Below are 26,163 nucleotides of genomic sequence, written 5' to 3'. Positions count from 1 at the left end.
GTTCATCGTATCACGGTGTACCGTTCGATATAGGGGTACGTACCGATCCAATAGGAGATCAATATGGACAGTATATATCAGTCTCTCGGTATATCCTATCGTACTATATGTCAATACATTGGTACATATCATACTGATAGTCGATCGATACAATGGTATGGATCGATAAGACGAACCATGCTATCGAGTATTTCATTTTTCTTTCCTAACTTATCTCAAACATAATTAGAAAGTATTTTTTATACAGATTATATAAATTTGAATACAAATCAGACTCATTTCATAAATTAAATACTAATTATTTCCCTCAAACCCAATTAGAGAGTAATTGAATCTGATTTAAACGGTTTCGGTAGATTTTGAGTACTAATCAGACCGCTGTTATCTATTTTCGGCCCATCCTTGTGTCTTAAAGCCCTGATTTGGTCCGCCGACGCGGAAAACCAAACCGAACCGGTTCGGTCCGGCATCGTAGTCTAAGCCGACCCTACCCACCTCCCCAACAGACGAGAAAAGAGGTAAAAATAGTAAGCAAAACGCGAGAGCGAGAGAGAGAGAGGAGATCGGAGAGATCTGTAAACAAAGACGCTCTCCCAAATCCGCTTCCCTCCTCAACCCTTCGCCGATCTCAGAGAGCTCGTTGCCTCGATCCTTCCGTGATCGCACGATTCCATTTCTTCGATTCGTGTGATCCCTCTGGAGATCCGATACTTTGAAGCTCCTCGCTCCTCCTCCTCAAAACAATATTTTTTCTTCTCGTCCTGGTCCCGGCGGACACCGGAATTGGGCATTCTAGGTGGATAAAAAGGGAGGAGGTAGGGTTTTCTCGATGGCTTCCGCGAAGGTCATGTCCAATTCAGTAGCCTCATCGCGCAAGCAAGGGCACCTCGAATTGGGCAAGAAGAAGGTATTGTTTGCGGCTGTCTTGGTTGATGTTTTGGATGTTTGTTTGCGAGATCCAGTTTCAAGAAATTGGAAATTGGGTTTTTTTTTTTATCATTTAGTGTATCAAGAAACCTTCAACTTGTCATCTTTAAAATTAAAATTAGGGTATTTCTTGTACAGGAATCTTGTTTGAAACCTTGTAATCTTTTTATCAGGTATTTTTTGTATATCAAGAAACCTTCAACTTGTCAAGGTATTCTTTGATCATTTAGTTTACTAGAGGAATCTTATTTGAGACCTTGTCATCTTTTTATTAGGATTTTTTTTTGTATCTCAGGAAACCTTCAACTTGTCAAGGTATTCTTTGATCATTTAGTTTACTTGGTGCTTTTAACAAGAATCTTGTCAAATCGTTGTTAGCATAGTTCACAGGCGAGACCGATCTTTTTGAATTCATGGAAGCAGCTTAAGGTCTAAGAGGGAAGCCCTTCAGAATGACAGTGCATTTCTTGTCTAAGGATAGGGAAAAGGACTTTCCTATATGTTCAGAAGAAATGTTCTTCAGTTGATGTGCACATACATTAAGCCATTGCTTGGTTGAGGTTAATCGCTTTTGGTTTGTTTGTTGATTGAAAGTTTTGTTGGATGTTCTTTAAAAATGTGCATATCATTGTGAAAGTGTAATACCTAATATACAATTATGTTGTGTCTTTTTCTGTTATTCTATAAAATTTAGGTTGTGAGATTATTCTTTTAATTAGATGGAGGAGTCAAACCATACTTTTCTTTGATGTTTTATTGCATTTTTTTTTGGACAAGCTTTTAAGAAAATTAACTAATTATTTTTAAAAAAGTTACTTCTCATTTTTTATTTTACTATACCTATGAAAAAAAATGAAAGCAAAAAAGTGCATGCCTCTTTGGCAAAGCTAGATGCCTATTGATGCATCCTATCTCACCGTTAGAAGTTGCGTGCAAGATCTAACTTCTTATCTTTTAAAGGCTGATCTACTTCAACTAATAGGAAGTTTACATTTCCATAAGAGAATCTGTGACCAACTAATAGAAGAAGGTGATGAAAGCAAAATGATTTGCAAGTAATTTTTATATTCTGTTAGATCCCTTCTTGCAATATGGACTTCTTATCTTTTTGAGCTCCTTTCTTTTTATTTTTCCAATATTTCTTATGTCATTTTATTTTCTCATACCTCTATGCATATCCAAGTTCTTTGCGGTTATCTTTTTTTTTTTTTCCCTTTTTTGTTTTAGGTTGTCTGATATAAGATTTATTGGTTGGAGAGTAATGGAATTGTAAATCATACTTTGCATTTTGGTTTGGGAGTTAATACTTTAAACTGGGTTCTTTTTTTCTTGGGATTTAGTACTCAAAAGGAGAAAGAAAAGGATAAAAACAAAAGGATGTTTTGTTTTTCCTTTGAAACTTTTGAAACATTTGGTCTTGCATGTGACATTTACTAACCAACATGAAAAGTGGTGTTACTTGCATACCATAAATTGACTCCATATACTTTGGCATCATTAAAACTCTTGAGCTAATTCACCAGTTCATTGGACCTCAATAGGAGGATATTTTCGAGGATCACATGACTCCCTTTGATGGTCTCTTTAGTATGAATTAGTCAACTTGCAAGGTTTTTTGCAAGCTAATCAGATACTATCCGGACTCCTCTCAAGCTAGCAGAATATTATACTCTTTTTACATTGTTGAAAGGAAACAAACATTGTTGATTTTTCTTTGACATTTGGAAGAAAATGGAGCTCATTGCATTTTAACATTTTCTCCGATAGTTTTTAACCAAGATTTTTCTATGCTCTGTTTTGCGTTATCTTCTTGTTCTGCTTTCTCTTTGTCCTTTGATTTGATCAATGGTAGTCAGTATCAAAGTGCTTCTGTCCTTTTCTATGCTGCCTTATGGCCACCCTTGTCTCTCCCAATTGCTGCCCTAGCATAGTCTTTTTCAATACCCCATCTCTATATCCAACACGACTTCATTGCATCTTCTTCTCTGTGACTAAACATGCCTTATTGATCAAAGCTCATGGATCCATGTGGTCCAAACCAAGGATTTTAATTTTAATTTTGAATGGTACGGTCGCATAACTATGAGATGTCAGAAACCACAACAAATTCCAAGGTCAATGGTTGTTGAGAAGGGGGGGGACTAGATGGCCTAATGCTAGAATAGGAGAAGCAATATGAAAGATTGTGGGAAATATATCAATTAAAACATTTATTGTTTCCTAGAGGGTGGAAGCCCAGAACCATTGTTTTACATCAACATGTTATTGCAATTTGAATTCTTGTAGGTAATACATTAACAAATATGAAAAATCTAAGATGAGGTTTTTAATTTTGGGTACAAGACCATTCTGGTGGCTAGGAATGGTCTGATTAGTATTGGTGTACCATGTGTCAGTACATTGATACACACCGAGTTTATAAAAAAGCCTGAAAAAAAGAAAAAAAAAAGAAATAAGTTGCTGTCTAGTACAAGCCTTGTACTAGGTGGTACAGGTCCCGTACTGTAACGGACAAACTTCTAAACAAGATGTTGGATGTAATGCTTATGTCTGTCCGTTGTCTTTTGGCATGTTCATGCCTTGTACAGCAGATAGAGGGGCGGCCGAAGGCTAAATAGTCCCATGTTAGCTGGGTTGGTGGCCTTTTTAGGCTTGTAAATAAAAGTTGTGTCAAGTGGACACGAGCGAGAGCTTTTCGATCTGTAATGGACCATTTTACCCTTTGTTGTGCAACTATTCAGAGCTTGTAAAGTCTGTTTGTAATTTGCATTGTCTATGAAGTGTTTTTCGGACATGTTTGCTTGTGGATCCCGATTGAGGCGTTCTTTTTAACCCGTTCTCTCTTTTGTTGGTCCTAAGGGACAATGAGAGGCTTCGGGGAGGCTGACCTTTGCGGACGGACGCGCGAGGGTGCCGCACGCCTTAGGCAAAACCAGCTAAAGTCGTGACAATATGGTATCAGAGCGGGACAAGCACTCATAGAAACACTTGACATGCAAACGTGGGGGACCTAGCGGGGCTGCGTTGAGGGCAGTCAGCACACGCGCGACCGTTTGAGGGAAAACGGGCATGGAGATGTAGGGAAAAGAGTCGCTCAGAGAAGCGGGCATCTAACATTGGCATTTTGAGGAATGGCCAACCCTTCGCGCAAGAGGCACCACGAGAACAGGCAAGCTTGGAAGAATGCGGAGCGCACAAAGGTTGGGATGGCTGAGTTTGAGCTACGGCTCAACGTTGACAACTATACTTGATGGTGCTCTAGGCAAGCGAGGCGCTTGGCAAGAATGAGACCATCCAAGGTGGAATGAGTTGTTCAACGACCAAAAGAGTTATGCAAAGCTCACAGAGGTGAGGGGAATTGCTAACTCGAAGAATTTGGTACTCATGCATGGGCTTGTATGCGGACGATGGAATGTTCGTGGCCATCCCAAGGCGACCGAGACTCGGCGCCATGAAGCATTGAAACTTTCTCTTCGTCATGTGAAGGATACGTCCGGAGGAGGCTGAAGTGTGCAACGAGTTTAGCATGTTGCTAGGCCTTGAGGGGTGCGGCAGTGGCTGTATTGACGTGGAGGCGCAATCTAGCAAGTGCGTTTGCAAGAGGCAGAACAATGCACAGTTTGTTTAGCAGATCGGAGTAGTCCAAGGGGATGGGGGTCTCCGAAACGAAGAGAGATGTTGCTCCAACGGGACAGTTATCTAGGAGGGATAAGTCTCGGCACTCCAGAGGGAGAATCATGTGAGACGGACTTCACATGTTGAGGAGTACCTCACAAACAACAACTTCATGAAGCTCGATGGACTGAGCAAGCGGCGAGGAGTTGTCGCATGATCTCGCTCGAGAGAATGCATTGGTGGATGCATTGCGAGATCAAGTGGGGGAGCGACCTGAAGCAACTTAAATGAAGGCACACTTAGAGTCGATATGGAGATCGGACTCAAGGGAGGGTTGACTCGTGGAATGGTGGGCGCGAGGGCCACCATCGACTCAATGCAAAAAAGAGGAGCGGAGCAACTTGGGTGTAACTTGGCGAAGTACCCAAGCCGCCTGAAGGGAGCCAGCAGAGAAGTTGGAGCATGGAGCAGAAGCACAGTGCTTTCCTTAAACAGAGGTCAAAGACATGAACTCTTGCAGAGGCAAGGGTAGGATCATGTTGTTCCATGGGTCCTTCATTCTGACGGAGCGGACTCATCTTGCATGGTGCCAAAGACGAAGGGAGCTTCTGGGCACATGCACCTTATCTCGGAGGAGCATTTGATGGAGGAACTAAGGTGACTCAATTTGCGGAGGCGAAGTTGGGTTCAGGAGGCCTTAGCACGGGGCAAGAGGACGCAGAGGCGGCTACTCTTGAAGAATATGCCACAGTGTTGCCATTCAAGTTGCCATGAAGGAAGCAGTGCGTAGCGGAGATTGTGCTGGTAGGAGCAGAGGCCCAGGATCCAGACAATGGTGCACAAACTACAGTGGAGTCGGTGGACTTCGGGAGCTACTAGGCGACGGACTGTCCTAGAGCGGTGCTTCATCTAGGTGTGACCCAAGAGTGGGTGGATGAAGGTCGATTGCCAAAGGAGCAAACAAATTCGAAGGTGGAAGGGACCCTGCGATGTATTGGCAGAGGCCACACATGGAGGGTTCACAATTCGAGTTTATTCCACAAGGATCAGAATGCAATGGAGATGTCACCAGGAGGCGACATGGTGCAGCGGATCGTGGTGGAACAGTTCGTGGCAATGCGATACACACAATCTGTCCCGTGAGGGATGAGATCATATGAAGGTATGATCGGGAGCTACTGGGAGCTCCGCTTTGGTGAACAACATGACGGCAAGAAGGGCTATGGATTCAAGGAGTGAAGGCCATGGTACCGCAAAGGCGGGTCTTCCGGGCGTGCACCGAATTTTGCATCGGATGAAAACCTTGGTCATCAGCATATGGGGGCTGGGTTCCACCAAGGGAAAAGTTTGAATGCAAGTACCAGTGAGTTCCATGGGAGGGACTTGATCATGCAGAGGTATGATCGAAGCAGCTGGAGAGTTGGATTGCTCCAGAGCTCATATTCGCTTAAGGGAGCCCGACAAGTCAGAGGACAAGGTCGAGTAAGCGAACGTTGCTACCAAGGAAGCTAAGGAGAACAGAATCAATGCAAACTCTACTATGTGATGGCAGAGGCCATGCATGGGAGTTGCAGTCTGTCTTTCCATCGACCAAACGGACTGCTTGGAGAACACAGTGGTGTTGAAGCAGGGGGTCGAAAGGGGCGAGGAAGCGACGACGAGTCCAAAGGGACTTAGCTACCCAAAATCAAGCATCAGTTAGAATGGAGGTGGACTCAGAGGAGTGCCACGGAGACATCTCTACTGATTGTGAAGAAAAGGGATACAGAGGCGAGGCGACGGATAGTAAGGCCATGGGCATGGCAGCGCCATGGTACCGCAGAGGCGGGACTTCCGTGCAAGTCATTGATCCCTTGCTCTCATGGAGGGAGAGCGCTTGGTCGTGAAAGGGGCCGAGGAGGTGGAGCATGCAGAGGCAATCTCCAAGTACCGAGACAAGGCTGAAGGGCAGAGGCCAAGAAACTTCGTAAGACCGGTGTCAACAAGTTTCTCATCAAGATAGCCGTAAGTGAAGGACTTCAGGTCATGCAAGGGTGCACGACCAAGGAACGAAGCAAGCAGTACACGGTGCTGTACCTTTACTACTCAGTGGAGTAGGCGGCAGGGTTGATGGAGAAGACGGTACAATCCCAGAGGCGACCTCATCTATCAGAGAATTACTCCAAGTTGGGGTGAAAACTTCTTGCATTCCAGAAGTTCAATGGCATTGAGAAGGTGAATCACAGTAGCTAACTCAATGCAAGGAGTGCAAACACTTCAAGTGCTTCAGAAGTGTGAGCAAAGAGCAGGCGAAGGCCAGTAACCAGCTCGATGCATGAAGTACAACCTCGAGGAGGCGGGCGAAGTCAAGTAACTTTTGCCTTCTCAACTCTTAAGAGAATGGGCGAAACTGAGTACCCCAATTCTCTTATCTATCCAGCAGAGGAGCGCTGCACAAGTTCAAAGACCCTTCGAAGATAATGGAAGACAATAGTTGTCAAATCCTCACCAACGGTGATCAGTGCTACTGAGAGTAGATTGTCCGCCTCATTTCCCTACGAAATGCCAATCGAAAGCGGAAGTGATGCGAACCTACTTGGATGTGACAACTAACTGAAAGAAGAGTCAATGAGCAGATTTTGTGGAGGAAGGATCCAAAACTTCGGAAGTTTGCGAGGCGATGCTCGTTAAAGCTCCAACAAGCATCCACCCAGTTCAAGCAGTATGGGGAAATTTTGAGAGACTGGCGCAGTAAGGATGGTCTTTTCCTTCATTTGGTGGATCCGCAGAAATCAACGAGGATCAATACAACTCAGCCAACCCCACACCAGAGTCAGAGTCATTGGCGAGTTGAAGCAGCATGGCGGATCAAAGGTTCGACTACTCAGAAACAGCAGCGGAGAGCAGCTGGGAGCCAGGAGGCGCATTACAGCTGGAGCAGAAGATTGAAGACTCAGCAAAGGCGAAGAGTTGCAGTGTTCACAAAGGCTTCGACGAGGACGTCGAAGGGATAAGTGGGGGAGAATGTAACGGACAAACTTCTAAACAAGATGTTGGATGTAATGCTTATGTCTGTCCGTTGTCTTTTGGCATGTTCATGCCTTGTACAGCAGATAGAGGGGCGGCCGAAGGCTAAATAGTCCCATGTTAGTTGGGTTGGTGGCCTTTTTAGGCTTGTAAATAAAGGTTGTGTCAAGTGGACACGAGCGAGAGCTTTTCGGTCTGTAATGGACCATTTTACCCTTTATTGTGCAACTATTCAGAGCTTGTAAAGTCTGTTTGTAATTTGCATTGTCTATGAAGTGTTTTTCGGACATGTTTGCTTGTGGATCCCGATTGAGGCGTTCTTTTTAACCCGTTCTCTCTTTTGTTGGTCCTAAGGGACAATGGGAGGCTTCGGGGAGGCTGACCTTTGCGGACGGACGCGCGAGGGTGCCGCACGCCTTAGGCAAAACCAGCTAAGGTCGTGACAGTACGGGGCCTACTGTCCAGTTTACCCTGGTCTGCGTATAGGTAGGCTGTCGGACTGATAAATACCACATATACCAAACTGTTCTGGGCAGTATTACAAACTTAAGATATACACCGACTTGATGCTTAGCATACATATCACGTTTCTGTGTGTATATATGTCTGCATTGCATGTGTGATGCTTTGCACAATCTTCCAAGGTTACAGCTGGCATACTCTATGGTTTAACTCTTTCAGGTGCCCTTTATGTTTTTTACTTTTTGCTGGGTGAGAGTTTTAATGGAACTAACTTCTGATGTGAGTTATTTATTCGTTTTTAACAGTTGGAGGAGTTCCGGAAGAAAAAAGCTGCTAAACAGGTTGCATCTGTTGGACACTTGCAATCAACTGATGTAGACCAATATGAAAATTCTTCTAAAACTAATCAGCATAAGGAAGATGATTCTTCAGGTACAGGTGGCACAAATGTTGTCAAAACTTCTGGGGTTGTGATATCCTATGAAGATAAAGCAGTTAATTCTTCCCAAAACAGCGATGTTGATTTGTCAACTAGGATGCCTGTTAATTCTACTGCCTGGAACTATAACAATCATATATCACATGGTAATTCAGAGCAAGAAGCTGTTAAGGATAAAGTCCTCAGATTACCTGACAGCTCAACTTTTTCTGAATCGGCTAATGGTTATTATGACCACTGGAGAGAGAAAAATGAGCTTAGTGGTAACGAGGAATCAAAGGTTGGATCAGCTGATGGTTTTAAAGCAGATCAGCATATTGCTTTTGATCCAGATATCACAAAGCCATATATTGATGGGAATATCCATGGTCCAGGGTTTCATTTGCATAATGTTGAATCAGGTGATTTCGAGAACAGAGTTTCTTCCACAAGTCACATGCATGATAGGGATGTGTCAGGTGCTTATAATATGAGCACTCTTCCTGAAAAGTCGGAAAGTATTTCTGCAATGCACACCTTGGGTTATCCTAGTGCATCAACCAAGATATATGATGGTAATTAAGTTCCAACTTTCCATCACGCCTGTTAGAGCATCATTTTGCTATGAATTATATTTATATTCAGGGCTTCAGTTCTTAACAAAATAATTGTCTGCTTATGCAGTGGAGAAACCTTTTCAAATCAGCAACAAAGATAATCATGGTACTGCTAGTGCGGGAGGGAGGATAGCTGATGCCATTAGTCGTCGCCTTAATGTTGACAATTCAACTTGGCGTGCACCAGAATCTTTTTCTGCAGGCTTCAGTTCTGGTTTTGGAAGATCCTCTGGTGAAACTTTTCCTGTGACTAGCTATGGAACCACATTTGGTCGATCACGTCCATCATTTCTCGACTCACTTGGTGTGGCCAGAGTTTCTTCAATATCTAACGTTTCACATGGCGACCCTGATAGTATTGTTACACCTGTATCACTTGACAATTCAAAATTCCAGAACACAGAGGCTCAGTTATCAGCTTCCCTGCAGCAGCCATCTGCAGATAACTCCATGGAACAGTCACTTAGGTTGACAACTCTTGATTCCACTAGAGAAAAGCAATCATCTTTTAGCACCATGGGATTCTTTGATGAGGAGCAACAGCCGAAGCAGAGAGCAACAGATCAAGATATCCAGAGGGATCATGAGTTTCCATCTTTGAAAAAGGACGAAGATTTTGCTTCTTTGGAGCAGGTTATTTGATTCCATTCGTAGACATTATCTTGATAATCCTATTCTAAAGATAATATATTTTCTATCCTATTTTGACTAAGGCTCTTTTAAGAAAAACATGATTTAATTTTTTTAAAAGAATATGAAAGGTATGGTTATCAATTAAAAATCCTTTATCTGCCACTTTATGTGGTGTTACAATAAAAAAATAGTCTTAAGATGATCATAACTTGACGTTGATTTTAATGAAGAAAGATGAACTCATAATTTTAGCAATATTATGATCATTTTATTTTTCAGTTTCTATTGGTTTGATAATTTTGAATAGTGATGTATCAACTATCATCTGTGATACATGTTGTTATCATTCATAATATCTAGGTTGGTTTTATGACTGTAAATATAATAGAACCATGTTAACATATTTATGAACATGACATCTCGATAGAAACATATTATGGTAACTTAGGAGTGAAGCAAGTCAGTGACAATGCATCATACACAATTTCAAATAATACATGTTTTCCTAATTTTTATACACAATATATGAAGTCTCAACAGCAACAAAACTCCACTCTATAAAATTTTCAAAGTTGTATCTTCATGTGATGATGGTAGACCTCATAGTATAATTGATAAGTTTATATTGAATTGTTCTATGGATCAGTGTCTCCTGGATGGTGCATGCGGATGAAGTCAGGAATATATTTGAGATAAGGAATGTCTAGATGGACAAGTATCAACATGCATTAATATTGTGTATGTTACCACTTTGATTTGGGGTAATTTGGGGTATACCCTTTACAAGGCAGTTTTTGTCTTGTTGTTCTATTGAAATAGTACATATTACTGATGCCAAGAAGTGAGGGAGACAACGTCTTGTTATTTCCATGGCTCTATTGACCACAGAAGTCACAACTTTTCTGATTAAGGACTTCCACAAAGGAAAAAATATCCTAGTAAACTGGAAGCGAAATTCTTACTCAAAATTTTATTAAAAATAATTTTAAATTTCATTCAAGCTATTAGGTTTTAGAAAAAAAAAAGCATAGCACTGGTTGATCCAGTAGATAGCATAGGTTTTTTTCCCCATTAACTTGATCAAGCATGTTTTAATTGCAGTTGCTTTGTTTGTACTATTCTGATGGGAATATATCATAGGTCTTAAAACTTTACTTGATCATAAAATTTTTTTGTGGTGCTTGTTACTTATTTGGTACAATGTGATTGTCATAGTTATATAGCTAACTCAATTAGGATCCTTATGTTATTTTGCTTTTGAAATTTTTACAGTAATTATAAATGAATTTGCCATCATTAAATCTGTTTCTATTAATTTTTCTGTATGAAAATAGTTAATGTTCACTTCTCAGCAGTCATATTTTCTGTCTTACAGCATATTGAGGATTTAACTAAAGAAAAGTTCTCGTTGCAACGGGCTTTACAGACAGCTCAAACACTAGCAGAGTCCTTAGCTGCAGAGAATTCATCATTAACTGATAGCTTTAACCAACAGGTGTGCTCTTTGACCATGGATTGGCAATTTCTCCGTATGCTAATGTCAAAGCTGATTGTGTGAGAGTATTGGTTTTGCAAAAGACATTTTTTATCCAAGCCTGACATTTGGCTTGTTGCCTCAGGGGAAAGTAGTTAATCAGTTAAAATCTGACATGGAAAGGTTGCAGGAGGAGATCAAGGCTCAAATGGTTAGTCCTTTTACCTTAGGTGCATGATGTATCTTTTGTTTACTTCTTTCAGCATACTGTTAGCATGTAGATTGTTTAGTCATTCCTTTGCTGATGATAAAACAACTTATATTCAGCAGTTTAAACTTAAACAAAGTTCAATTATATATGATTTCCAAACTTTTGCTGGAAGGGGTTTGACGTAGGACAACCTGAAGGGTACTAACGATTAAGGTATTAGGCATAGTGTTGGTGGAAAACAAAAGGGACAAACTAAAGAGGGAGGAGTTGATTAACACATGCCCGATTAATAGGAAAATCAATTCAAAGAACGAAAACATAATTATTGAAATTTAAATACATACCAGGCTTGAGAAGAAACAAAGACAACAATGCTGCTCTTCTTGACTAGCTTTACTTAATCATGAGGCTAATCCACTAGTTTCTAGTGTCGTGTAGCTATTAGGTTCTCAGTAGTTTGGGGTTTTGTGTATCATGTATGGTCAAGTGAAGTATATGACAACAAGAATCTTAGAGCTTTAAGGATAATGTAATGGAGACTTTTAAATGGTACGATAATTAAGGAGAGAGGATAGCAAGATAAGGAATCAATAAATTTCTTAAATTCGCTCCAAGCCCTCATAATTTACTTTGAGAGGAAGATTGTGCCCTCAAACCACTCTCATACATAGTTGTTCATTCTCATTTATTATTCAATGTCTTAGTTACCATTCCTTTTCCCTTTTTAAAACTTTCTGTTAGTGATTTAAGAACAAAGGAAATCACAAAAAAGTTTGGAGAAGTTAATTTTACAGATTTTTATTGACAAATTGTTTTTTTTTTTAAATGTATCAGATCAATAGACTTTTATCTTCAATAGACTTTTATCTTTGTAGAATGATGAATTATTTTTGTAGAGATGCAAGATTTGTAATCTTAAGTCAATATCAAAAAATGATTTCTTTCACTTTTTACCTCATTGGCTTTCTTTTTTCTCCTTGAGCCATCTAAGAAAGCTAAAGTAGCATTGGAGATGTTGCCATGTGGTATAGTAATTGCAATTTCACTTGGGTTGACTCGTATCTATCTGTATTTACCGATCCAAGCCCGAACTAAGATACTTACCACCTCTATTTTGGACAGCCCTGTTATAATAACTTTTGCTTCAAATAGGGCTCATTTTCATTAGCCCTCTTCTCTATATGCACAGAGCCTGAAATCACGAACCAACCACTGTCATACATCGCTGTCCACCTCCCCCACACTGCACATCATTGACCTTGGGTATGCTTCCCACTCTTTCTCCTCCTGTTCCCCCACTACTGAAGGCCCTCTTCTCTGTATGTGTGGAGCATGAAATCACGAGCCAACCACTGCCGTTTACTGTTACCTACCTCCTTGCCACCCATCATGCATCGTTGATGTAGGGTATGCTTCCTCCCCTTCTCCTCATATTCCTTCTCCTCTTCCTTCACCATTTCCACTTTTTCCTTCCTCTTACATCAGATCCTCCTCCATGCCTCGTCCTCCTGCTCTTCTTCTCTTCTCTTCCTCTACCGTGTCCTCATCTTCTTTTCTTTTCTTCCTTATTTTTCTTCCTTCCTCTACTGCCTCCCTTCTTCCTTCCTCTTCCTCCTTTTCCTCCATCGCCTCCTCTTCTTCCTTCCTCTTACACCTTCCTCTGCTTCTTTCTTCCTCTTCTTCCTCTTCAGTACATATTGGTATACCATCTGCTGGCACACTAGTACCGGGAAGTATGTATTGGTCCAGCCAGGGATATATACAATACTATGGTAAAATATTGTAATCCTTGATGTGGTAATCCACATCAACTTCTGATTTGTTTTACAAAAACCCACTTTTAAGTACTACAATTATTACAAAAAGAGAACAAAAGGTTAAACTGAAAACATGTTTAATTGAACCTGAATCGAAGTTCATCACCAATCCAAAGTGATGCAGGTTGGCCTTTCTTTTTTCCTCTTAATGTAGAGTTGTTAGGTGCCTCAGTTTTCTTCAGGGCCATTTATAAAATAGTTGTATTGCAGATATTCAGATAGTTTCTGTCTCGCTTCCTCATGAGTTTGGGTTGAGAGACATTGGACCTGCTTGCAGTTCGAGATTCCAATATCGAACAAACAGCTGTGAACAGTTTATTATTAGTTCATTTATTAAATTGCAGAAAATTTTGCATAGCTTGTCGTCACCTAGGAATTGGGATGTTGGTGATAAATGTCATGAAGTGAAGTCTCTGTTAGCAAGATAAATCTATATATTTTTTAGCATTTTTAAAATTTAGATTCTGCACTGACATGTATGCAAATTCAAACTGGTCATGTGGCTACCACTTATACTAGTCATGGTTTCTATTACATGTGATATAACTTGTTACAACTGTGGTATATATTGGATGGTATTAGCAAATTGTGTTCACATTATAATCGACTTTGAATGTTAACAGCTTGCTTTCGAGTCTGTTAAGTTGGAGTATACAAATGCGCAGCTGGAATGCAATGCTGCTGATGAAAGAGCCAAACTACTTGCATCTGAAGTTATTAGCTTAGAAGAGAAGGTAGCTGATTGTTTGTTACTTTAGTGCTGATCTAAGAATTGATTATATTAACTTGACTTCTTAATCAAGACAACATTGTTTAGAATCTTGATATCTTTTCCAAAGAGATACTTCTTTTAATGTAGAGGATGTTTCTACAGCTTGATTTGTTTTCAACATTTCCTTTTTCTATTCATGTAAAGCAGGTTGAACGTGTGATTCTAGAATTCAGATTTGGTTTTTTGTTGCCTTGAATTAATCTGACAGTCAGAAATTGATTGCTTAGTTTATCTAACGTCAATTTTTTATTTTAATCCTATGATGTATGATACTGCATAATCCATTTGTCAACATGTACATATGTGGATTTTTTTTTGGTTGGTTTTAGGTTCCTAAAGAGCAATGAAAGATATAAGAACTTTAAACATCTTTTAATGTGAACAAGATTTTTTGTGCTTTTTTACTTAGTCTTAAGGGTGATCCAGTGCATAAAGTTCCTGCAAATATGCAGGTTGGGCAGGTTCAAAGAATAGTGTATAACACCCCAGTTTAGTCCCATTTCAGAAGTGGGTAAATGCTTAAATTGACTTGTTAGGGATTGATGAATTTATTACCATTAATTTAGGTTTAAACATTTTAGACCAATAGTTACAGCTCAACAAAGTTAATAAATTAATTATCTCATTGCAGACTTTCCTGGTAAGCAAAGAAGTCATTTTCATAAAAATGATGACGGTGCACACAGCTTCCACTAATGCGGCGTCAAGGAGGTTTTCTGCATGTAGCCTTGCTTTACAAGCAAAGAAGCTACTTTTGTGACTGAAATTCTAATCACTTAAGACTGCAAAAGAGCAATAACCATGATACTAAGGCTTTTTTTTTTTTTTATGTTCTTCATTTCTTCATTCGTTGTAACAGATTCTTATTCACAAATGTCAGAACATTAGTTACTGTGAGCAATTGAGGAACAATGTTCTGCAAGGGAGCCATGATATGCGACAGCTCCAATATGAGGCATAAAAAAATAAAAATCATAATTAAGAAGAGCAAACAGTTAAACATTGTAAAGATAAATAGATAGTGCAATGATCAAACAAAAGCTCACCTAGTGATATTTTTATGTTCTCTAAAGCATTATTAAAGTGATAAGTCATAATATCAGTGTTAAATTATCATTGACCATGTTTTATACTTTTAAAGATAATATGACAGTAGAAATGGTAGCAATGAGGAGGAAACATAAACCAAATACGTGACCATATGTTATGCTTATGCAAACTGCATGGTGCTTCCACAGATATATCTGGCTGCGTTTTCATGCATACAAAGGTTGCACAGGTGGCCACGCATATATGTATGTGGCTGCAAATGGTTCATTTGCCATTTACCACCAAATATTGAGGGGGCATAGTAACTATTTGACAAGTCATGTGTTAGACTGTTAGTATTAGCTTTATCTATCCATATTCTCAAAGAAACTTGAGGAAAGACCACGAGAATCTTTTCATGTGGATAAAATATGCCTTGTGATCTTTTTGGTGACAATATGCACTTTGACTGGCAGTATTTTCTCTATCATCTCTACTATCAGTGTTGTGGTGAGATTGTTTAGGGTTTTTGAAGTGTTCATTGTTTCAGATTGGTGTCGTGTGTGAAGTCACAATATCAATATAGTTAAGCTATCGTGAATTTGCACATTTGCTAATTAAAATAACAATTTCCTGAAAATATTATAGTTTGCGGACCTAGAGTTGCAATACTAATAAGCTAGATCCCAATTGAACTCGATCAGTGTCAATTATTTGAGGACACTTGTGGTCTTGCACATAGTTCGCATTATCGGTTTGTACCGATGTATCGACCAGTTGTCAGTATGGTATGCATCGAGCTACACTGATCCTCTGTTGGACAGGTACGTATTGCCCATACAGAGCAGTATGCTTTGGTACATCAAACCTTGGTCTTGTAGGCACTCTCTCGTGTTTGGTGTCTTCATCCCTAAATTGGTTCACCAAAGGGGAGCTTTCCCCTTGGGTTTGTTTCTTTTGACAAAGTACCTTTCAATGATCATATTCTCAACACGTGTTTATTAAACTTCATAAAATCATCATTTTCTTTCATTAAAATTTTCTTATATTTGTTTGGCTTATTTATGAAACTTGATATGTGATTTGGCCTGGTTGACCTTGTCTAATCTTGTTTCCAATATATACTAATCTGGAAACAAATTTATTTTTTTTTTCATATTTTATGTTGTAAATTCATGTTTGACAAGAACAATAAGGAGGACATACCACTAATAATATTTTTATCATATATCTTCATTTTCGGTGGGAAAAAAGTCTTAAAGTGAGTTTCCTATTGTTATTCAGTGAAACATGTGCAAACCAATATCTTTTAGGAATAGAAATTAACACAGTATGTCATGGACCCTATGAAAATAAGCACAAGCCAATCACATTTTTAAGTGTGTTGTTTTTTATCATGATGTGAGACCTTGTGTTGAGACTTGGGTAGAATTGGTATGTATTTTCTCGTACATCTTGGTATCATCAATATGATAATCCCTGGAATAAAGATCTTTTGGTGTCTTTACTCAAGTGTTGAGGAAGCCTACGTTTTCGGGCTTGTAGCACCATTGCAATATATGCTCCTTACAATATTTGTTCAATATTAGTTGTATTGTCGTTTCCCATTAAGTCCTATGTACCACAAGATGTCTTCACCTTTTTCCATCCTCACTTCTTTTCTTTACCCTTATCTCTTCTTTCCTTTTGCTTCATTTGTGTTGGACAAGAAGGCGATCTTAAAATTAGACTAGATAGTGGAAATGCATTTTCAGATATCGAATTTCATGATTTAAAGGGTAAAGTGCAACAATCAAGTCAAAAACTAGTCTTATATTTTATGTTTTGATTGTATGATTTTGATCAAGTGTTTGTTGATATAAATCAAACCTTTTTTTATGAAAAAGTTGCATGCTTCAAACACATCCAACAAATTTTCTAGTTTCATATATGTGCTCAGTGAGCAACTAATTAATGACAACTTGTGGGAATGAGACTTCCGACATATTTCTTTAGCATAATATGTGATGCTCCTGTTTAATCCCCAAAGTAGAAGTGGAAAGATGAATGTGATTGTATAGGCTAGATGATCCTACTTCTATAATATGAGCTTAAGCATATGGACAACATGGTCCTCAAGACTGAAAACAAGTTGGTTTATGGTAATTGAATAGTGAGGAACTCAAACTAGAAAAAATTGGCCATACAAAAAGCTAGAGACACATCAGGGAGCAGTTGGGCTGGACCTCACATGCCATCTATTATGTATTCAAACTTGGGTCTTGACGAGAATGTTAGGTCTTGAATGAGGCAGATTGTGAAAGCTCAATTTAGTTCTACATTGAGCTTAAACAGTATGAATCATGTGATTTATCATGTAGTATTAGGCATCGTGAAGAGGTACAAGTATGAGAGGGTTAATTGCTGATGAGAGTAGGGGCATATCGTGACATAGAACTATCACTTGGTTGGAACTTGTATTCCGCTTATTAGGTTTGATTTTTGGCTACAAGTTCGACTTTAAGCTTTGGTGAGCACATCAAACCTTAAAATGAGAGACTATGATACCCTAATTTAGTCTCATATGAAACAAACATTTTTTTTCATAGAATGACCTTCATACAAGTTCTCTAGTTTTAAAATGTGCCAAATCGAAATTTTGTGTTTGAAATGGTGTGATGAAAATCAGCGAAAATCATGTGAACTTCCACTTTCGGTTGAGATTTACAACTATCGCGTTTCTTTATGAAATAATGTTCATACGATTTTTTTAGTGTTAAAATGTTGAGCTATGTCGAACTTTTGCTTTTCAAAGGGTATAAAATTGTGCACACCAGACACTTCAAATTTTGTCACTTCCAAATTTTCTCACCAAACAACATTCATTGTCTCCTTTTTTTGTGTAATGTCGTTCATATAGTTTCTTTTGGATTAAGATATGGTTTCTCTTGGATTAAGATGTTGTGCCAAGTCAAAATCTTACGTTTTTAAAATGGTTCGACCAGTTTTATCATTAGGTTTAATAAATCTAGAAAATTCATGTTCAAGTGACTTACATTTGTTAGGATTTCTAGTATGTGCTAGATATGGAGCTGATCTGTATTTTTGTGAAAGAAATTCAATTTGGTTACATAGATTAGTTTAAAGGATTTATCAGGCATTACGAGTGGCACCATGCCTTTTCAATTGTTGATTGACATGTATTATCGTATTAAGTAAACAAATGAAAAAAATCATATAAGATTGAGTTCTATGATATTTTTTGTTAATTTTGTTAAGAAGGCTGTGACTGGTCATTCCCTGTATTACATATTCCAGAATAACTTACTATGTCATCTATTTTCCTTTTCTTTATAGCCTTTATTTGATGAGTAAAATCATTGCTAGTGTTGTTTTTTCCAAACACTTATATACATTCATTGGTATCATCAACTTATTTCGCTAATCTATTTATGGTATAAACATAAACATTAAATAGGCACTAAGATTGAGGTCAAACGAGCTAAAGCTGGAAAAGCAATTGGAGAACTTGAATTCTGAGATTACATCATTCAAGTAAGTTCAGCTTTTGTTCGATTTATTTATTTATTCATTTTTGCTGATTATCGACCTCGTAGTCAAATTCTGATTTATGAGATGTTGATTTGATATGAGTCAGATGAGTGAGCAGTTATCTTGGAACAGATGTGAAAAATCAGAATACAAAGGCAATTATTGTATCGTATTCAATGCTAAAGTTTCTTGTACTCCTCTAATTAAGTATGAGTCTATAAAAGTGCCTAATTTATAAACAATGCATGTGATATGTTCAAACATTTAACTGTGTAGTGTCCATCTTCTTTAAGAAGCATTTCATGTGATGGTTAATGAAAGGCGATATGAAGTCTTGTGTTGTTCATATTATTATGTTTTTTGTCATTAAAGTACCAAGGCTGTATGGCACTGATTTGTGTTTCCTTGAATCTGTTCCTATTTCTGATAAAATATTTCTGCAAGATTGTGTCTAATTTCTAAACCTTCAATTTGGTATTGCTAATTTTCTTATTGTCTTGCTAAAGCATTTAAACAATATGACTATATTTGTCTTTGCACTTGTACTTTTTTAACATCATAAAAATCGACAATAAGAAAATTAAGGGCTTTCTTTTTTTTGGCTCACTTATTACTTTTTAGCTAAATATGAGATTTATGAGTAAGCTTAATTTATCATATTTCTAAACAAAAGACTGATTGTTATGTCAATTTATAAGAAAAAAATTGAAAATTGTTTCTGTATAATTCTAGAAAAGATGTGAAGTCCTAATATACTCTTCATAGTGTATTCTGTAACAATCTAGGAAAGAGGGAATATGCTACTTTTCTTCCTGGAAAAAAAGTAACGAAAGAGGGCTGAAGATTCAAGATTTTTTCTGCTTTAAATAGTGAATGTACCTGGTTTCATGACATTCTTCATTACCATCATGGTACGCTAGGTAGCTTTTGAGTATTCATTCGTCTATGCAGGCGTAAAGTTTCTGTTCTAGAGAAAGAGCGCCAAGATTTTCAGTCTACTGTTGATGCCCTACAAGAAGGTATGATATCTCTTCATCTATGTAGTCCTAGATTTACTAGTAATCTACAAGAAGGTATGATATTTTAACCTGATTGTAACTGGATCCAAGTCATCTAAGATGCTCTCTTGGGATCGTGTTGGGTGTCTTTTAAGAATTTTTACCCATAGGTGGGTGGGGTCCAGCTTGAGTTAAGTTTATGCTATCTTGAAAGTAATGTTCAACTTGAACTGACCTATCCATTTTTTATGCCCTTCAGGAAATACGAAGTGAAAAATATCTCAACTCGTTAAACTGGTCTACCTAATCCTATATAACCTGTTCTCACCCAGTGTGGATCAGCCCTGATCAAGATATCTTGACCCATTAGTGAATCTGCTTAGGTTTGTGTCAGCTTTATAGGTCCTTAGTTTTCTTTCTTAACTTGAACTGACCCATCAACACTCCTCTCTGTTGTAATATGCATTATGGCTAAGTTCCTTATTCCTTCTGTTATTTTTCCTTAACTACGTCTTGCAGATTTAGCATGCACATTCACACTTTAGTTTGCTGATTCCCCAAATTTCAGAAGATGAGTTGGTGCAGAAATATTGGTATTCAGAGAAAATATGAGAGAGAGAGAGAGAGAGAGAGAGAGAGAGAGAGATTCATGTACCAATTTTCTATGTCAGCTCTCCAGGACACTCCCCTTGAACACCAACTTGTACTAATAATCTAAGATGACCTTTACCATGGAGAATATCAAGCCTTATATAACACAATCTTTGTCATGAGTGGAGCTTTTGCTGAGTGCCACACTTTTGGCCAGAAGACAGATTCAGAACAAAATAACTGGTTTGTTTTTGGCCAACTGAAATTACCCTCATCATGGTCTAGATCTTGATTTTAGTGCTGTTGTACTCGTACCCGTACTGATCCAACCGATTGTTGAAACTGGTATAAAAAAGAAATTAAAATTTTTTGGATATGAAACCTTGGGCCTTTTGTTGAAAGTTGCTAGAAACATTTGGTGCTAATCTGTTGCAACGTTGGCTTCCAAATATTGTCTTTACATATTTATGTTCTTCTTTGTGTAGAAATATGCACATTTTCTTTAATGTTTTGTTTATTTACATGGCCTGTTGTCATGAAATCTCTTATTCAAGCTCATTTACATGTTATAAATGAAATCTATTTCTTATTGTGCTTGCATTAAACAGAGAATAAAGTGTTGCAGTCTATGCTACGAAAGGCATCAACAGATGGAAAAACTAAGCATACAACGGAAATTTCTTCTATTAAACAAGATGCATCTACATCCACAGATGATTTAGGTATGAACTTTATGCTGTTCGTTAGGTTGATTCTTATGATATAAACTGTTCCATGAAATAGATATGGTTGGCTGGCAATACATTATGGTTTCTTGGCATAATGAATAATCAATGTAAAATCCACCAGTTGAGATTTTTTTTTTAAGGACGATTTCCCTAGAAAATATCCACATTTTGGGTATTTCCCAAACAGTACCCCCATTTTGATTTTTTCAAATAATACCTCATAATTCAAAAACTATCCAAACTGCCCCTCTTCCACCTCCTCTGTTGCCTCCGCTTCTGCCACCACTGCCGCTGCCAATTTGAGGATGGGAGGAGGAGGAGGAGAGGGTGGGTGGTGGGGAAGAAGGGGAGAGGAGGAGGGTGAAAGACGCCCGGGCAGTGGGAGAGGAGGAGAGGGCGGGTGGCGGGCAAGGAGGGTTCGTGGAGGGATAGTTTTGATATTTTTTGAATTAGGGGTATTGTTTGGAAAAAAAAAAGTCAAAATGGGGATACTGGTTGGGAAATTTTCAAAATGTGAGTATTTTCTAGGAAAATTGCCCTTTTTTTACTGATACTCCTAATGTAGTGAGTAGGATAACAAAGCATTAAATACTGTAATTTATGATTATGTTTGTACTTCTTAGAATATGATGCTGGCTTTCATATTCTGGGTACACAATTTGAACTACTCTACCTATAAATGTGCTACATTTTTTTTATGCTGTCCTCAAATAGGCTTAATCCACAAAATCTTATGCTTGTGTTTTGAGGTTTTTCTTAGCATGTGTTAGATGCTGGAAGCAGATTTTCTTCATGGTGAAGTAGAAGAAATGACAATGATAATAGTCCTTTATGGTTTGTCAGAGGTGTTGAATCAAGATTGAAAAATTTCTTAATGGGGTAGACAAAATGACTGAAGAATCATCCTTTAAATTTGTTAGTAGTTAAACTTGACCTAATTGTGGACCTTTAGGAAATATCTTCTTCTTTTAGTCATACAAGTTGCTTCAATATTTTTTTAATCATATGTAGTTTGGTCCTCCAGATGTCAAAGATAATGAGAACAATGCTCAAGGAACAATGATGAACAGTGGCATAAATGCAATGCAAGATGTCGGACCATCTGCAGCTCTGTCTACTGTCACAGCCTCTTTCCTTGATGATAGAAGAATGGATCTTCCAGATGCACACATTGATCTGCCACACGACCAGCTCAGAATGATTGAGAACATCAAGGCTTTGATATCTGAGGTTGGACTTTATTATAACTATTCTTCCTACATGTTTCTTTTTATAAAATAACTGCACATGGGCAGAATCCAATCTATGTAATTTTTTTTTTAACTCTTCTCTCATTTGATATACTAAATGGAGAGATTTATAAATTTCAGTTAGCAGTGGAGAAGGAAGAGCTGGTACAAGCATTGAGAATTGAGTCATCAAATTGTTCCAAACTCAAGGTAATGATGATTTCATATGACAAACAAAAGATTTGGTGATTTGTGACGACTAATGCAGTTAGTTTTTCAGAAAGGTGCTTAACTGAAATAGTCTGATGACACATTTCCAGTGTGACAATGAATACTGCAAAGCAATTAGTACCAACAAGTCTTAGTCAGCATATAGTTTTGTAAACACTGGTATTGGACTCTCCTAATAAATTATAATACGTAGAACTTCAAACCAAATATAACAAAATCTGGCAAGAATCTCATTAATTTCTTGAAGGATTAAGTGGCAGTCTTGTAACTGTTCATAGTTGAAAATTTATAAAATGAACTTGACCTCGTATCATGCTTAGGCTCATGATGCTTCTTGTAGTGTTGATTATTATATATACTATTTGTTGAATTATGGGTTTAGGAAAGAGCATCCAACCCAACCCAAACCCAAATCACAAGGTTTGCTCATGCATTTTCGGAGGGGGACAATGCATGGATTTATTCGAGTGACAACATGCAAATGCTTGTTCAGATGATGGAATACAAAAAATTGCTGGATGCTTTTGGGGTTTTGTATCTGCAAATTTTCTTAATTTTGTTTGCACTATTGATTGGTAGCAATCATTATGGATTGATGAATTTCATCACGTGGAGAGTCTGTTATGCAACAGTTGACCATTTTCTTCCTTTCCAATGATTAATGTGTTTTTTGTCCTTTTGCCATGATTGCTGAAGGATTTGAACAAAGGTTTGTCCCAGAAACTTGAGGCGCAAACACAGAGGTTAGAACTCTTGACCTCTCAAAGAATGGCTAACGAGAATGTCTTGGCAAAACCAATTGATATGCATAGCACACATGAAACGATGGAATATGCTGATGAGGGTGATGAGGTACTGCTAATCACCGATGTTGCTTCCTTTAATTGTTCAAGTTCTCCATTGCTTATCCAATTTCATATTACAAACTAGTCGACTTAATTCTTTTGTGTGTGTGTGTTGTCATCTTTGATAAAACAATCGTTTCTTTTGTTGATAAATTGGCCATCAAAGTTCCCTTAACAGAGCATCTTTCTTTTAGGTGGTTGAGAGAGTGTTGGGTTGGATAATGAAGCTCTTCCCTGGAGGTCCAGCGAAGCGTCGGACCAGCAAGCTTCTCTGATGTGGAGAATGATGGAATTGTTGAACCGTCTTTACTATCTCCTAGTGTTATATTGAGGTACTCAACATGTACATGCTCCGCTAGTTTGTAGCCATTCTTTTTTTACGCTTTTTTGGGGATAGGAAAAGAAAATTGGAGGTATTTCTTCCATAATTACGCGTGGAAATTAAGGCATAGAGCCATCACATTATTTTTCTATTGTGCTCCTTGTTGGCTCTCGCTGGTGGTTGGTGGTTGGGATTTTGGGGTGGGGGAGGGGGGGAAGGGGCAACGGAGGGGTGGACATGTGAGAAGCAACTGTTGTATTAGCTCTGTTCTAAGTTCTTCCCATTTTTTATTTTTGGTCGCGACTCATTGAAGTGAAGTGTAACCAACCCACCATATGCATATCGAATATACTGTTATACTGATCTTGTTAAATTGATTTATAGTTTGAAACGAGAATATGTTGAAACTTGATGCTCTCTCTCTCTCTCTGGAAGTTTTGAAGGTTATTCTATGTGTCTTGCACATTACGCCAAGGATTTGTTGTGTACTTTTAGCTTGCATTATTTGCTTAATTGCTTTGTGGGTTTTATCAGCTAAAAACTCTAATAAGAAACATGTAAACCAAATAATGTGGTTGAGCAAAGTAAAGTTTGAAAGGTTCATGTAAGCATTATGGTCGTATGGTGGTCGTTGGTGATCATGGCAAGTATTTGGTGTGGATGAATAATGGCAAGTATAAGGAAAATGTGAATTATTATTATTATTATTGTTGTTGTTGTTGTTGTTGTTGTTGTAATATTATGTATGCTTTATTCTAGGCACCAAGAAGTGCACAAGGGATGAAAACAAGAGACAAGAAATGCACCAAGTTGCTGAGCCCAAGTGTCCAAACAAGAGACGAGAAAGCTGAACCTCCTTCAATTTATCTACTCAGTGAATGAAGAAGGAACGAGCCACCCACACTTGTTTTTGTCGCGTCTCAAAGGAGTCAACCACCACCAGCATTTGAAGTCAAGATTGTGCAGACTCTTTTCATGGCCTCATGTGACTCGCAATGGAGGTCGGCCATGCTTTGCCATGGCTCATACCGTGAGCCAAAGGTAGCGGTGACATCAAGCCACAAAAAAGCCTGCTTCCTGCCCAATAATAATGTGTGCCGAGTTCACATGTGACTCGCCGAGTTTCTCGTCTTGTTCCTCGCCATCACTGAACTAAAGCTTGTCCTGCTGCGTCGGACATTGAAGACGCAGTCGGAGTTAAAACTGTTGGGTCCATGTGTAACTAGAAGTGAGAAAACAATAACTTTGGTGCTCTACCCGATCATACATACATATTAATTCCTCAAGGCTATATTTCTGCTTGTTTTTTTTCTTTTCCCACCCCCTCAGACAAACGACAGATAAGATCGTTGAGACATTGCAATAGAATGTCTTCCCGGAGGCAGAAGCATATTCTACGTCCTTACGACGTTACAACGTGATGTCTCACTGACCGCGTTGAGATGAGAAAGAGCCAAATCTGGTGAGGTAGCATGTTGACCTCAGTGCCATCCTTCTCGTTGTCCTTTGGTCATGTAATATGTCTAAGCTGTTCATTGCTTTTACTAAATGCAAGCGATCTAAGCAATTATTGACTAAACAACCTGTAGTAGATGCAGGATGCCCGTATTCTTGAGTTCCAAATCAGCAGGGATGAAACTAGTTAGGATGTCATGTGTCATGCACAAAAGGTGTTAGTCCAAGTGTCACTGTTCAGATTTTGCCAGCGATGGTAGCTGGTGGTAAGACCTCTCTCTCTCTCTCTCTCTCTCTCTCTCTCTCTCTCTCTCTCTCTTTCTTGTTCATATCATCATATCATGGAAGGCATTTTGCCCAAAGGCCATATCCTCAACAATTCTCTACATGATAGAGCAAGACTGGGAAGAGCAACTCAAGGGACTCAAATCATTGAGAAAGCAAGCACAAAAGAAACTTAGGGGGGGAGCCAAAGAGGGGTGGTTTACCAAACAGTAGGAGGCTTAATGACCACCAAAGTCATGTAGAATTTAGAAGACTACTCCCCCACCATAAGAGCTCCTTATCCAATCCTCCATGTCCTATCACACGCATGAATAGAGATCATGGCCATATTATATTGCAGCAATCACTAATTGAGTCGTTGCTGCATTTCTCCTGCTTCTCCACTAGAGGAGAAAGAGTGGGCACTAAAAGACAGCTGGGTTTGGTGATTATGTTCCGATGCCCTATTAGTTTGCAAGAGAGAGAGAGAGAAGCAGACACGCAAAGGAACAGGAACAACGCAGAAGAATTGACTAGGGCACTGACTGGGTGGTTTGATCAACCCCGTGACCCTAAATGCCATTCTTCCGAGTTGTTAAAGAATCAAACAACAGCTGCATAAACATCGAGTAAAGGCGACAAGTTTCTGAGATGCTGCTGCATCACCACAACATCATCAGGACCTGCCCATAGTCCGTAGGACCTAAGAGTTCTAGCTGCAGGAGGCAAGGTGGACGATGATGCAAAGGAGGCAGTGTGGTAAAGGCAGGAGGATGAGGAGGAAGGGGGTTTAATCGGACGGATGAGTTCTGGAATCTAACATGTCATTCCATTTCTTTGATGAGAGTCAACTGTTGGGCGGCAGGAAAGCAAACTCGGTAAACCAATAATAATAATTGGTGAGATTGAAAGCGTGAAACTGGTGCAGGTTGTATGGAGTAGAAATCATGAGCCATGTTGGTACGGAGGAATTAAGCTGCTGTGACTA

At 38.8% G+C, this 26,163-nt stretch overlaps 1 protein-coding gene across 4 annotated transcripts; it reads left to right on the top strand.

The window, feature by feature from the left end:
• The first annotated feature begins 518 nt into the window (after window positions 1-518).
• On the top strand, window positions 519-24,742 carry LOC135622938 (protein BLISTER-like). Of its 4 annotated transcripts, none has more exons than XR_010491202.1 (14): window positions 519-907; window positions 8,316-9,003; window positions 9,113-9,678; window positions 11,054-11,173; window positions 11,298-11,363; window positions 13,804-13,914; window positions 18,439-18,515; window positions 19,464-19,531; window positions 20,710-20,823; window positions 21,854-22,059; window positions 22,200-22,268; window positions 22,986-23,141; window positions 23,329-23,466; window positions 24,216-24,742. XR_010491202.1 is itself a non-coding variant. In XM_065125295.1 (14 exons), the coding sequence occupies exons 3-14, from the start codon at window positions 8,547-8,549 to the stop codon at window positions 23,407-23,409; spliced, it is 2,091 nt and encodes a 696-aa protein (XP_064981367.1). In that variant the 5' UTR covers window positions 519-907; window positions 1,101-1,138; window positions 8,316-8,546; the 3' UTR covers window positions 23,410-23,658. The 4 variants fall into 4 exon arrangements, 3 of the variants coding, with proteins under 3 accessions (XP_064981367.1, XP_064981366.1, XP_064981368.1); XM_065125295.1 differs by lacking the exon at window positions 24,216-24,742 and adding an exon at window positions 1,101-1,138 and having other exon boundaries at window positions 23,329-23,658; XM_065125294.1 differs by lacking the exon at window positions 24,216-24,742 and having other exon boundaries at window positions 23,329-23,658.
• Window positions 24,743-26,163: the final 1,421 nt, after the last annotated feature.

This window comes from Musa acuminata, chromosome BXJ2-9 (assembly GCF_036884655.1).
Source record: "Musa acuminata AAA Group cultivar baxijiao chromosome BXJ2-9, Cavendish_Baxijiao_AAA, whole genome shotgun sequence".
Taxonomy (NCBI): Eukaryota; Viridiplantae; Streptophyta; class Magnoliopsida; order Zingiberales; family Musaceae; genus Musa; species Musa acuminata.
Note: the sequence above shows the minus strand (reverse complement) of the source record. Positions and strands in the feature narration are given on the sequence as shown.

Coding starts and splice junctions, on each gene's coding strand:
- LOC135622938 (XM_065125294.1), top strand. CDS start 830: ATGGCTTCCGCGAAGGTCATGTCCAATTCAGTAGCCTCATCGCGCAAG. Junction 11,174..11,297: donor CTGATAGCTTTAACCAACAG/GTGTGCTCTTTG, acceptor TTGTTGCCTCAG/GGGAAAGTAGTTAATCAGTT. Junction 18,516..19,463: donor TCTGAGATTACATCATTCAA/GTAAGTTCAGCT, acceptor TCGTCTATGCAG/GCGTAAAGTTTCTGTTCTAG.